The following is a 12,949-nucleotide window of genomic DNA, read 5'->3' on the forward strand; positions in this document are numbered from 1 at the left end:
GCAAAATAAAGAGGAATAAGGACACCTGGATTTAATTAAAAAAAAAAAAAAAAAAGCCTGCAAATGTGATTTCTGCAACAGTGCATCTAGGGCTGGCATCCACATTGGTAGGTATCCGTTCTTCAGTGCTGTCCTAAGAGAACTCAGTGAAGTAAAGGGAGTAGGTAAGGACTGGACATTCCAGGATGTCTTCGGAATGCCTGCAGAACATTGTCACAGCACAGGCCAGCACTGTAGAAGAGGTATGGGGCTAGTCCTACAGCACAGGCTCAAGATGCAGCTTCCTTCTCCTTTCCTGGAGGCTTCAGCTAGATCCTCTGGACACCACAGCAGATGGGATCGATTTGAGGCCAGCTATTTGTCAGCGTGGGTATCTCTGCTTGTCAAGCAAGGAGAGGACACAGGAGCTTCTGCTGGCACCCAACCTTCTGGTGGTTGTCCAGATTGCGGTGAGCGGGTTGCACCCCTTGCATCCCTCAAGTTCACTGAGACCATGCTCCACAGTCTAAGCAGTTCCTGCCCCTCAAGGATGTGGGAAAGCCCTGCTGGGAAGTCTGCAGGAAGAGGATTTGCATCTTGTGGGGAGGAAAGGAGGCCAGTTGGACACCCTGCAACTGGGACTAGATGTCCTGAATGCTGAGAGTCAGAAAGGAAGAATGTATATGGTGTGAGGTTTAGTGCCGGTGGGCATTTGGCACAGGGGCATCTCGTCAGCATTGGGAGAGAGCGTTGCTCTTTCATATTATGGTCAAACATTACTCTGGAATTTGGAACTGCAGAAGAGCACTTCTGATCTTTAGGCTATGGAAGTCCATCAGGTCTTTGCAAAGGTAGAAATAGCACAGAAATACTCAACCTAAACTCTAAAAATTTTAAAAGGTGATTTAAAATTTAAAAAATCGATGAAAATGGGCTCTTGGTTGCAAGTCAGCTTGAATGCATGCCTTGGCAGGAGTGCTCTATACACAGCTGGACAGTCTGTGGTGGAATGGTAAGGCAGAAGAGAAGTAACTGTATTTGTTTTTTCTGGGTCTGGTAGCATAGCCCTCATCTGATCATCAGAAAGCACTTATATAAATGGATCAAAGCCAGCTTTTAAAAACGATTTTACTTGCAGCTGGTTTCTTACATGATTTTCATCCAGACTATGGGGCCCTCTTTATCTCCTCATACCCCCCAGGATGTTCTTCATGGGAGGGAGACATAACAGTTGTTTTCATTTTCCCTTTCCCTTACTTCTGGTCTGGGCATGAGTATGACCAGAATTAAGTGCCAGAAAAGATGGACATCTGGAGAGGAGATGGGACTTCATCGCAGCGCTGGGGTAGAACTTAGCTGTATATTCCCTGCAGGAGCAGAACAGATTGGCTGTGAAGGGCTCAAATTCTATTTTTTATACTTCTTCTGTGATAATTCAACTCCTGCTTTGTCTCCTTTTTATGAATGTATGTAATATAAAAAGCACATTTAGCTTAATAATATAGCAATATCAGCTGCGGGCTTTCAAGCCTGCTGCTGACCTTCTTGTTATAATTGAAAACAACAGAAAGTTCTCAGCATTTTATTACTGCTCTCTATATATTCTGATATATTCTATATATATTCTGTATATATTCTATATATATTTGATCAAAATGCAGGCTAATGCAGATACAAGCAACTAAATAACTATACTAGAAAAAGAATTTAAAAAAAAAAATCTGTAAAGGTTTTTTGCCCATGTTCTTGGCATTTACAGGTAGGTCGGTGTCGGTGAAAAGTCGATGGATAGAATCACAGTCTGATACCCTACGTGTGTTGTACCACCTGTGAGATGTGAGCTCTGCTGTGACCTGCTGTATCATTTTGAGCCCTTGCTACAATATTCTGGGTCAACTTTCCTTTCCACTTATCATCTGTCTCATCTGTTTATACTCGAAACTCTTCAAGGGCATGTGTGATGCTGCATTTGAATGGTGCCTATAGTGGGGGAGGAAGGGGATTTCTAGCCTGGCTGGAGACAAACACAATATAAAACGTTACAAATAATGGCAAGTGATAAAAGTACATATGAGAAAAGATACGCTGTGATCAACATTTTATGTAGATTTAATCAAAGCTTTGCTTTCAGGCATGAAGACCCTTTCCTTTTGCTTTATAAATACTCTCTAAGAAAATTCTGTGACCTGTTGTAGTTGCTGTGCAGATGCAATCAGATACAACCCATCCTTATATTGGACATCGAGACAAAAATGGAACACTAAAAAGCATGTTTGTTTCTTCCTGCATGTGTGAATCCTAAATTTAAAGAAAAAGAAAAAAAAACAAACCTTCCTGCCCTCGCCTTTTCACAAGTCTTTAGTCATTATGCTGCGTCTAAACCAGATGGGAGAATATATTAAAAATTGTTTTTAAACCACAGATTAAGAAATGGTTCCAGGATTTTCAACCAAAAATGTGGCACTGAATCTAAAATCTGTTGACAATTTAAGAAAGTTTTCTTCTAGCAAAAGAACTCTATTAGTGTCTCCTCTTCCAGGAAAATAAGGAAAACCTTTATCTGAGTCATAATTTAATGGGTTCCAAACTGGATTTGAGAATATCAATATAAACATATTAACTTTCTCCAGGAATTTGTGTTGCTGCCACGGATTAGTGTGTCTAAGATTTTAACTACAGCCATTCCAGTCAAATCTTTGAAAATCTAGAATTTGAATTTTGGCTATTTTTTCCAATTGAGGAGAATCAGCCTCACATGCTCTTGAAATGAGATTTCCTCTTACCTCGCACTGAGTGCTGAAGCGCTCTGTGAGGTGGCTTTCTGGGCATGCAGGTGTGGGTGAAGACAGACATTCAAAAACCTATCTGTTTAAATCTAAATTAATTTTAAATGCTCCTGAGAGAAATAGAAACAATTCTGAATAGCCCCAATAAAAATAAACACTTTTACATTTCCTTTTAAAGAATTGTATGTGTTGTAACTGGACAAAAAATTATTATTCCTACTTCACTATATGCATGTATAAAACTTCCATCCACATCTATATATTTTTATATATCCGTATAAAACCTCCATCCATAAAATGGCTCTTCTCCCACAAGAACGAGCTCATGCCAAATTTCTGCTCTCTCCACACTGCTTCCATGGTTCCAGGGAGCCCCTCTGAGGCGCTGTGTTCCCCTGCTCACCTGTTAGCCAGATGTGCCATCACGCTTGCCGCTGAACTGGCCCGATAACAGTGTTCAGAGTTTCCAAATTCAGAATTCTAAGGGCAGTGAGCTTGCCTTAACCATCAGCGCACGGTGTTTTACACGCTGCTATTTCGTGTGGCGTTGTGAAATGTTACAGCAAAGCGCTCGAGTGCCAAGTGTTTCAGCAAGGCTTTAAGTACCTTTAAGGGGAATTTTTGAGAGTATGGTTGTTCTTTATTGAGGAAGCACCTGTTATCCACGTTTCACGAGTAGGGCAGTGAGCGCAGGAATGATCCCTTTTGCAGAGCGCTTGGGGAATAAAGTGCTTAAACTGATTCTTGCGAGCCTTAATCGCGTGCCGTGACCTCTGTTCAGCCTTCCTCATGGAGCATGGGGAAGAACATAGGTGACCCTTAAAGACGGGTTTCGGGGTGATGAGTAACTGAGTTTATTGAAACAGAAAAGTATCGAGACACACGGGATGGGAAGAATGTGACTGTTTTTGCATAGCATTGTAATATGCTGCTTTTAATGTTTTCAACAGATCTTTTCAGTGTAGCCTTGATTGTGGTGTAATGGACCAGATCTGTTGCTCTGTCCCTCCTTGGAGATTCAGTGAAGCTTGAGAGAGTAAGACATAAAGGTCCTCATGGGTAAATCAAGAAGAGCAAGAGGAGGCTGCAGTCAGAGCTGGTCCTCAGGGCTGGAGAAACCTTTTAAATAAACTCCCTGATGCTAAGCCTGGGCTGTGTGCTGGAAAAATCTACATTTGGTGGCAGTTTGCTTTCCCTTGGGTAGATATCCATGCTGGAAGGTGTATCCGTGGTGGGCTGGCCCTTCAATGGCACAAAATTGATCAGTAGATGTCGGTGAGTTCAGGTGTCCTTGCAGCAGACTCGAGTCTTCTGGAAGGTTGTCAGCAGTCATATGGCTGTCTGTCTTTCTGTTTTCTCAAGGCCAATAATTCTCCTATCCAATAATTTTTCCAAGCTGAAGGAGTAGAACAGTTGCTTCTCAGCACAGGGCTTTTCTCACAATGGACTCGTGGGAGATTATTTAATAATTGTGACCGCTTTGCAGTGTTTTGTCCTGGCCAGGACTCTAAGCAGATGCATTGTGTTGTCTTCCTGACTCCAGTTTGTAACAATAATGTTTTTTTTTTCTCTTGCTGTGTTTCTGGAACCAATTTGACTACTCTCCATTCCCCTTGTCTTCCTACTAGGACATCCCAGAGCGGGCTCTGCCCTGCATACTACTGCCTGCTTGTGCTGCCCATATTCTCATGGTTCGGAAATAGATTTCTGTGACATTACTTTAAGGTAGAGACTAAAAGTCATTTATGAGGTAGACTAGTGAGAATCTTGGGCAGCTTTTCTAAATGAGCCTCTCATGCTAAAAACCAAAAGCCCAAATGTAAAATTCCACTTGATTTGTTTGATTCGTTTCCTCTGTATCTTTGGTTTCAAAGCAGTTTAGGGAAGGTCGTTTGCACATAAAATTTCCCTTTGAGTAAAGTCAACCAATGTGTTTTTCAATGAGCTAGAATTCGTAAGAAAGATTCAGACATTAACCATGTAAAGAAGGCAATTAGTGTTTGTACAATACATGGAAAATTAGCCCCAGGCATTCCAGAAAAATGCATGTTTTACACGTATATTTTTCAGACAATTCCATAGTTTACATTAGATCTGGACATAGATCCTTCTAAAGGCTACCAGATTAACTCAAATTCTGAAGGAGGTTGTGATGGTCCATAAAAAGGTTTTTTTAATCTGTAATGTATTTGGTCTTACTCTGTATATTTAATCACTCAAAGGAAAAGCCTTTTCTGCTGCTGCAGTATGTCAAGGAAGCTTATCTGCATATAAACAGTAAAATGAGATCTCTCTTGTGCTACAAAGCTTTTACTTTTGAGTGTAAAAGTTGAATGTTTCTATAAATGCACGAATTATGTCATTCTGAAAACAGGAGGTACCCCTCTCGCTTTTCATGGAGTGATTCTTTCCATGGTTTTGAAGCTCTCACAGGAGTAGAAAAAAAGCTGTCGCAGTCACAGGAATCAGTGGAAAGCTTTTATTTTAATAACTGTTGGGGGATCCATTTTCAAGGAGCAACTACCACGTTACCTGTCCTAAAGACTGTGCATCCATTGTCATGAGGGTTTTGCCCACGGTTTGATAGGAGTCAAGGTCAAGAGAAGGACCGTTTTCCTGAAGGGGGAGAAACAGCAATTGATGCAACCATGGACAGAGAACCAGCTGAAAATTTGGGAGCGCTTTCTGCAAACATGGGTGCTCCCACAGTCTGTTAAGGAAAATGCTGCTTTTACTACCATGCCCATGTAGCACTTCATTCTGATAGGACAGAGCACAAACCAAAAGAAGCAGTTTGTGGGGCTCTGCTGCTGTAATGAACACCACCCTACTCACTGCAGTTGGTTATGTGAAAGTGTTTGTTGTTCTGTGAATTATTATGGTGTATAGAAAACGAAACCTTTCAGGAAGACGAGCTGAAACTTTTGTCTCCACAAGAGAATTCACTAGAGTGAATGTCAGCGTGGGAGCTGAGGTGCAGCATAATGGCTTGCCTTAACGTGTGGAAGGGAGCATATGGTTCTGGTAATAGGCTAATAAGAGCAATTAACCTTATAGTGCACTCATTTGTTGGTCTCAGTTGTTTATAAACTAGGTAATAAAGCTATTTTAACATCCTATAGCTTTATAGGAGATTAGTGAAATCAGGCTGTATTTTTCAAGTTACTGCCTAACAGCACTCAGGTGATAGCCTAAGTGATAGGAACATAAAATTAACAGAGAAGGGAATATTTGGAGTACTGCGTGGTCTGTGTAACCAATGAGTATAATCACAATGTATGTAACGCATGTTTTTTTAAGAAAATAATTTTATTAAGAAAATAAAAACATGTGTTAAAGGTTTTCATTAGGAGAGGGGCTGTTTTCACAGGATGTGGTCACAGATTGTGGTCACAGTCATTCAGCTTGTTCTTGTCACCTTGCAAAGATTATAATGTAAACTGTTTCCAGGCTTATTTAACATAAAAAAGAATTTTAAACTTACCTCCTTCTTCGTGCTGTGCAAACAGAAGAGCATTTGGACTAGACAGAATAGCATTTCTTATCTTCCATGTGATTGTTCAGAAGGATGGACCCCATAAAAGAATGGGCTTCTTTCAACAGCGAGCACCACCATGGTCTTTTTTAAATCACTTCTCACAGAAGTTCCAGTTTCTCACTGAGGAGCTACGCGTTTGCCTGGCAAACAGAGAAATTGGGTACAAATGAGCAAGTAGCCCCACAAACCACACCCACAAGAAAAGCCCTTTTTACTTCGTCCTCTCAGCTCCTCGCTACAGGAGTTGTCGTGGAGAGTGGTCGTTGCCTAGGTGGGCACCTTGCTGCAGAGGCAGGGGGCGCCAAGGGGTGAATGGCCTTTCTTCTGCAAGTACTGTGGTTTCTGGGGTGGTGGTGATGGGAGCATGTTGGTTTCCTCATAATACTGTTTTTTATTTGATTCTATAACTTTTGGCAGTGAGCTTTTGGGCCTCTGATTTTGCACGATGTTTGTTTTGCAGACTTTTGCCTGTTTATTGACAATGTCCCAAAAGAGACTTCTAAATCAGTTCGTTTGTGGATTTAATTTGAGCATGTAAAATATGATATATTGTGGTTATTAGTTTTGTCTGTCCTTCCTGGTGTACTGTTATTTGGCTGATTTTTACCTTAAATGCTGGTTACAGACATTTTTATTGAGTTTGGCTAGTGATAACCCTAATGAGTGGTTGCTGCTTTTTCTTCATCCTGAATTCGAGAGTCAAGAGAATATTTTTTTTTCTTTGGGGTTTTGTGCAGAGACTTCCATGAAACTCTTGTGGACCAATTTGTGTTCTTGTTTTTTTCTCTTTCACTGAATTGACCGAACAGTGTATGTGCTGGTGCAGCATCCACCGAATATGAGGAGTCTTTTGCTTTATTAGACTTGACAATGTTTAAACAATACTAATTCTCATACCCAGCTGGGGCTTTTCAGTTGGTTTCTGATCTCCCTGTTGCTGTGTAAAAAGAACATTAGAGACATCTTGCATTCTACCCGCTGGAGACTCATTTTTCTTTAGAGAAAAATAAAATAAATATAAAATTCTCATGAGTTTTCTCCTCATATATCTTCTTCTGGATCTTTAAAAGATGGTTCAGTGTCCTGACAAATTTTGTACATGTTAAGATGCTCAAGTACATACTTTTTAAAGACAGCCTTCATTTAGAGTGAGATTTGCTAGTTAGCTCATTTGTTATAGAAATAAATGTCTTTTTCTTAATCTAAACCAGAATCTACCAGCTTTAAAATCGTGTTTAAGATGTACGAAAATGTGCTGTGTTAACCCAGCTAAAATTTTGCGTATTTAAAATGTGTTTGTTAAACTGTCAAAGAACATTTGCAGATGTTAATCATTTGTTTTACCTGCTCACTCTTAACAGTATTGAGGCAGCCTGAAGTTTTGAGCTAAATATTAGGATCAGAATTCCTGAGGAGAGCGAGACACACAAAGCACCTTTTCTATCCTGTAAACACCAATATTTAAATTACACCTTTAGACAAATCCAGGTTTAAAGTATATTCTCCTGAAAAATTAATTTTTCAAGCATTGTGGAAAACATTTTATGAACAATAAATGTTTTGATCAGAGAGTATTTCACTCAAGCATTTTTTTTTTTAATTTACTACAGCTGGTCTGAAAACCCAGAAGAGTGGAAGTTTCAAAAGACAAGGCAAACCTGGCTGCTCATGCACATGTATGATAAAGAGAAGGTTGGTATTAACATGGCTTTTCCTCAGAACAAATACGATATAAAGTTTTATACATCAGTTGTAGCTATTCTGTATTAACCAAAAGTTGCTTGTACTAGCCATGCACTTTTCTAATAATTTTTAAAGAATTTATAAACCAATTACTTTGTTTTTAACCAAAATGCTGAATCATTTTAATTGCTTATTCTGTCGGTGATCATTCCCCTGCGTACGCTACGTTTTTGTACTCGATATATGTCAAGCATAAATAGAGCAGATTCATGTTTCATATAACTCTGGAGCTTACTGAGAATTTGGGTCATACCCTTCAACTGAATGGCTGAATTGGAACCCAATACTGCAAACCACGATTCTCATTCTGCTTCGGATAGCTCTGGCTCCACAGAAGATGTACAGCCATATTGCCAAGATGTTAAAATAGCTTCCTCATTAAAATGTAAGTGAAACCTGATGTTGATTGTAAAAAGCACAAAGTGTAACCAGAAGCCAGGCTTGCATCACCGCTGAAATCCATTCATGTCAAACCCTAAAACCCAGCACAGACTGGATTTCCAATAAGCGTCTGACCCTCGTGGTACTGCGCGGAGGTTCCAGGTCATCCCTTTTGTTGTGTAACAGAACAAACACGTAGCTGTTTGCTCAGTGCTTTACTTACTGTTTCGATTAGTTGACACTCGGTTAGTCTCTGCTGAGTTTTTGTGTGCAGTTAAACACTGAGGCATACCAATCTTCCTGTCCCAAATCACCCTATGCCAATCACCTGGCATAGGGTGTTACCTTTATGATTAAAAATGCTTTTAGAGAACGAGATGATTAAAAGCAGAGTTTCACGAAGGCAAAAATGTTTACACGGTGTGAATACTTTAAAAAGTATTGCAGTTGCAGAAATGCAGATTTGATTGTAGGTGTCTAGGCTGTTTGCACTGTCTTCTGATTTTTAAGTTTCTCTTTGAAAAGCCTTTATCAAGCTTTCAAAATCAATGTATGCTCTTTAAAGCTATCTGGAAATTGTTCTACAGGCAGAATGATGTTTTTACTCTTTTACTTGTTTACTTCGGGGTTTGCGTTGAAATACACTGGGAAATAATTAACTGTAAGTAGCATTTGGTTTATGTATCAAAACACAGCTTAACTCCTTATTTCTCAGCACTGAAAGGAAACTTCCTTTCAATTTTTTTTTTAAATCCAATGAAAGTGCTATGATTTATTTAAATTCACATATTTTGCAGTTTAATAATCAGAGATGCTTTGACTGTGAGCTTTGGATAATGATTAACATCTGCATCCAGATTCTGTAAAGTTAGCAGAACTGCTCAAGTGCTTATAATTAAGCATATGACAAAGTCCCTTTCTTCATCAGGACTGGGAGGGCAGACCAGCTTCTTTTGAATATTTTTTAATATGCAAATTCAACTTCCTGTCCCTGACAGAGTAAAATCTCTTGGATATCCAAGCACGACTAAAATACCAAAGGAGACATTAGTTTCTTTCCTTCCTGAGCCACATCTTTGATCTCATGGATCATGTCACTTGGATGCCTACTGGAAAGCCACGCAAAGGAGCCAGATGAGTTTCCGTACGAAAGAAGTCGAGGTTTTCAAGTCCTTTGCAACATGAGGGTTTTTAAAGTCCCTTTAAAATCCAGCTGCTGGTTGGCTGACAGCTGCCAAACCTGTACCTACAGTGTACAGACTTCTTCAGGATCCAGTATAAAATAAATACCAGATCCTTTCTTGATCCTTGGCACGGGATTTTTATATCAGCTGTCCTCAACTTCTGGCCTGCTCGGCCCTGAAGGGGTTTCTGAAGGTTCCTCAGGAGGTAACTGAGAAAAACAAGCTTGGTGGCCATAAGCTGGACTTCTCTGTGGAGATACCGGTATTTGCTTTACAAATTATGTGGTCATCTGCAAGACTGAACACCCTGGAGTTACAGAGTGTAATCTGAAAGCGATAACTGTTCTTTTCCTGCTCCCCTTTTGTAGTGTTTGCCCCCTCTTCCCAATGACGGTAATTATTTCACAGAAATACCCCGAAGTGTTAGTCAGCTCTGGTGTGTGTGAGCTAGTTGGAACAGAGGCAAGGTTAGCATGTGAGAGAGAAGAAGAAACAGGAAGAAGGTCAGAACAGTTTAACAAAAGAATAATAATAAAATCCCGTAAGCATCACTTCCACTTGCCAGAGCCGTGGTGGGAGATCTCGATATCCAATTTCAAGCCAGCCCAAAAGCTGGCCTTAGAAGGATTGTGTTCGCTCTTGTGAAACCTCGCCAAGAGTCCCTGAAATTTCAACTCTTGTACCACTGCATTTGAAGAATTAAAATTGGGATTTCCTTAACGTTTTGCTGGCACTTTCTGCGTTCCAGTCCTTGCTATGGCGCTATTGTATGTGTAAGGTAGGAGGGAACGCGACGTTGTCTTGCCCACATGGTACTGTCATGTAAACCTAAGAGATGTGTGAATGAAAAAACCCCAGACTTTTGAACACTTGAGCACTTATCCTTAGGGACAAAGGCTAAATGTTTTCTAGGCTTCAGGCAGCCACGTGTCTGTCTGCACACTTGGAAGTACTAAGTTTAGAGTAGGCTTTTCATTGCCCTTTCAAGCACTTTGCTCAAATGCTACAATGAACACGGTAACTCCGCAGAGTGAGGTCCGACTGTACCGCGAGGCCCCGGAACAAGAGGTGTAAATTACGTAGATAATTCGGCTAAGATTTGAAACCTAGAAACGTTGCTGAGATTAAAAACCCAGTCCTGAGCCTCTGCTTCAAAGGAGCGCTATCGTGCTGAGATTGTTGGTGTCTAAATGGTTTTGTCTGTTATTAGTATCACTTTACTGTGAGTAAAGACCTTGCAAAAACATAGACATTTTTCACTATGTTAAATTGTGTTTGATTTGTATATTATAGCAACACTTCATGTATCATCCATTTCAGTGTTAGTCACTGCAAAATCAATATTTTTCTTGTATCTATATCGTTCCTTTAACGCAAGAGTGTTTGTGTGAAGAATTAGAAGGTTTTCCATGGTGTAGAAGTTACGAGGCTGAATGCAGAGTTTAGCTTTGATTTATTACTTTGTAATATCCCTGATTGGTGAAGGCGGAGTTGGAATATTCTTTCTTCCTCTTCTTTTGGGGTGATAGAAGTTTTAGTGATCAAAGTTATGCTGCCAAATGTTGATGGAGAAATAAGTTGTAAATTAAGTATCTGTTGAAGCTCTGTCTTCTCTGAAATGTTGAGACTTTGCAGAACTGAAACAGCCCTCAAATGATGAGTCTCCAATCTTTTAAATACTTATGTATGTGTTTAACTTGACTCGTGTCGAGCATGCCTTTTAAAGTGATATGTGTAAATTTAAACATGGAGAAAAATATTTGCAAGATTAGGTCATTTTAATATCTGATTCACAGTAAAAATATGCTCTTATTGGCTGAAACCGGTTCCACGGATATACAACATGAAGTTAAGATAGATACATTTCAACTTAGGTCTCTTCACTTAATACCTTTGACGTTGGTTTGAAATGCTGAATAAAACATTCAAATGTTTTTCTAGGTTATTGCCAAGATTATTTAATGTCATGATCATTAAAGTTAAGGCAGCTAAGCTAAAATTTAACCTGTGACTAGTTAATTAGAAAGGGAGTGAAATGGTAATTCAGCTGAAGATGACTAAGCTGCTTTTAACGTTAGACGTGTTAACAGAGCCTATCAGTCCTAGTCAGCATGATTTAAAAATTGCTTCCATGTGTCCGAATTCAATTTGGTTTTCAAATTAAATTCTGTTCCTTTGTATAAGCGTTCTGTCAAAGTGCTTGATGGTGGGTGGTATCTCATCTGAGCAAACCCAAAAAATAATTTTGGGTAGGGGCGAGGTAATTCCAGCAAAATTCTTTCCTCAGACACGTGCATGCAATTCGCACTGAATTTAGTAAGGTTTACGTACGTGTAGGATTTGGCTAGTAGTTTTTTAGTCCAAACAACCCTCGCAGCCTTCAGCTCACCGTCAGGGAGTGTTTGCATTTGCTGATCAGCATTTCCACATCTGCTTAGAATTTCCTCTCAGATGTTTTGCCCATCTGAGCCCATAACAGTCCTCTCACCATGGTCCGTCCCTTGTGGCAGCTTGAACCTTGGCAAGAAGTGTCTCCACTCAGAGGTGGGTGTTGGCAAACACAAAAGCTCACGCCGTTCTCTTAGTTATTTTTCAGGTGATGGTTTGACATGATTGTGAATGAGTATTGAGAGAGAAGAAAATAAAGCAGGTGGTTTTTCTTCCTTCTTTTTTTTTTTTAAAGGTTCCAGACAAGTATTTCACCATTTTACTGGACTATCTGCAAGGACTTAAAGGTGGTGCGCGAAACATAACTGTGCAGAAGGCTGAAGCTTTTATGAAGGAATTCGATGGTTCCGACGCAGAAGACCCAAACCTGTTGGAGAAGTGTGAGCGTATACGACAAGTCCTGCAGCTGCTGTCCTGAGAGTATTTTTGTGTCTTAATGGTTGTCTGATGGGGAGAAGGGTAGGATGTTGTATACAGAGACTATAAATTAATTGTAAAGACATATTTTCTAACAAGAATCCTAATACTAAATTTTCAGATTTTGAACTCTTTTTTTTTTTTCCAATTGCAGATGATAATCCTGTTTTGAAGGTGATGGAATTAAAATAATGTATTTGGTCCATAGACACGCTGTGAAAAGTAATCTTTTATCTTTAGAAAAACAAACCTCTCTCTCTTGTTAGTTTTTGTCCACCTCCTCCTGTAATTACTGTTAAATAAGGGGAGCTTTGCAGTCCTTAACAAGAAGAGCAAAGGAACCAACCAGCAGCCTGGAGGGTCTTCTACAACGGCAGCTTTTAAACTGAGCGTACAGTGCTTGCTCAGCCAGCTGTAATCTATCACTTTCGGCTTCAGAAGTCTGTCATTCGGGTTTGGGAAAGATCATTTTC

At 39.9% G+C, this 12,949-nt stretch overlaps 1 protein-coding gene across 1 annotated transcript in view; it reads left to right on the forward strand.

Annotated features, from left to right (window-relative positions):
• The window catches only part of LOC104500836 (chromosome unknown open reading frame, human C7orf50), a gene marked incomplete at its 5' end in the record, with an annotated part of 24,218 nt that extends 11,741 nt beyond the window's left edge, over window positions 1–12,477 (forward strand). Inside the window, 2 exons of the mRNA XM_010144554.1 lie at window positions 7,914–7,995; window positions 12,295–12,477. Of these exons, the coding sequence (XP_010142856.1) occupies window positions 7,914–7,995; window positions 12,295–12,477 (265 nt within the window). The remainder of the gene's footprint in view (window positions 1–7,913; window positions 7,996–12,294) is intronic.
• Window positions 12,478–12,949: the final 472 nt, after the last annotated feature.

This window comes from Buceros rhinoceros, unplaced genomic scaffold (genome assembly GCF_000710305.1).
Source record: "Buceros rhinoceros silvestris isolate BGI_N320 unplaced genomic scaffold, ASM71030v1 scaffold8051, whole genome shotgun sequence".
Lineage (NCBI taxonomy): Eukaryota > Metazoa > Chordata > Aves > Bucerotiformes > Bucerotidae > Buceros > Buceros rhinoceros.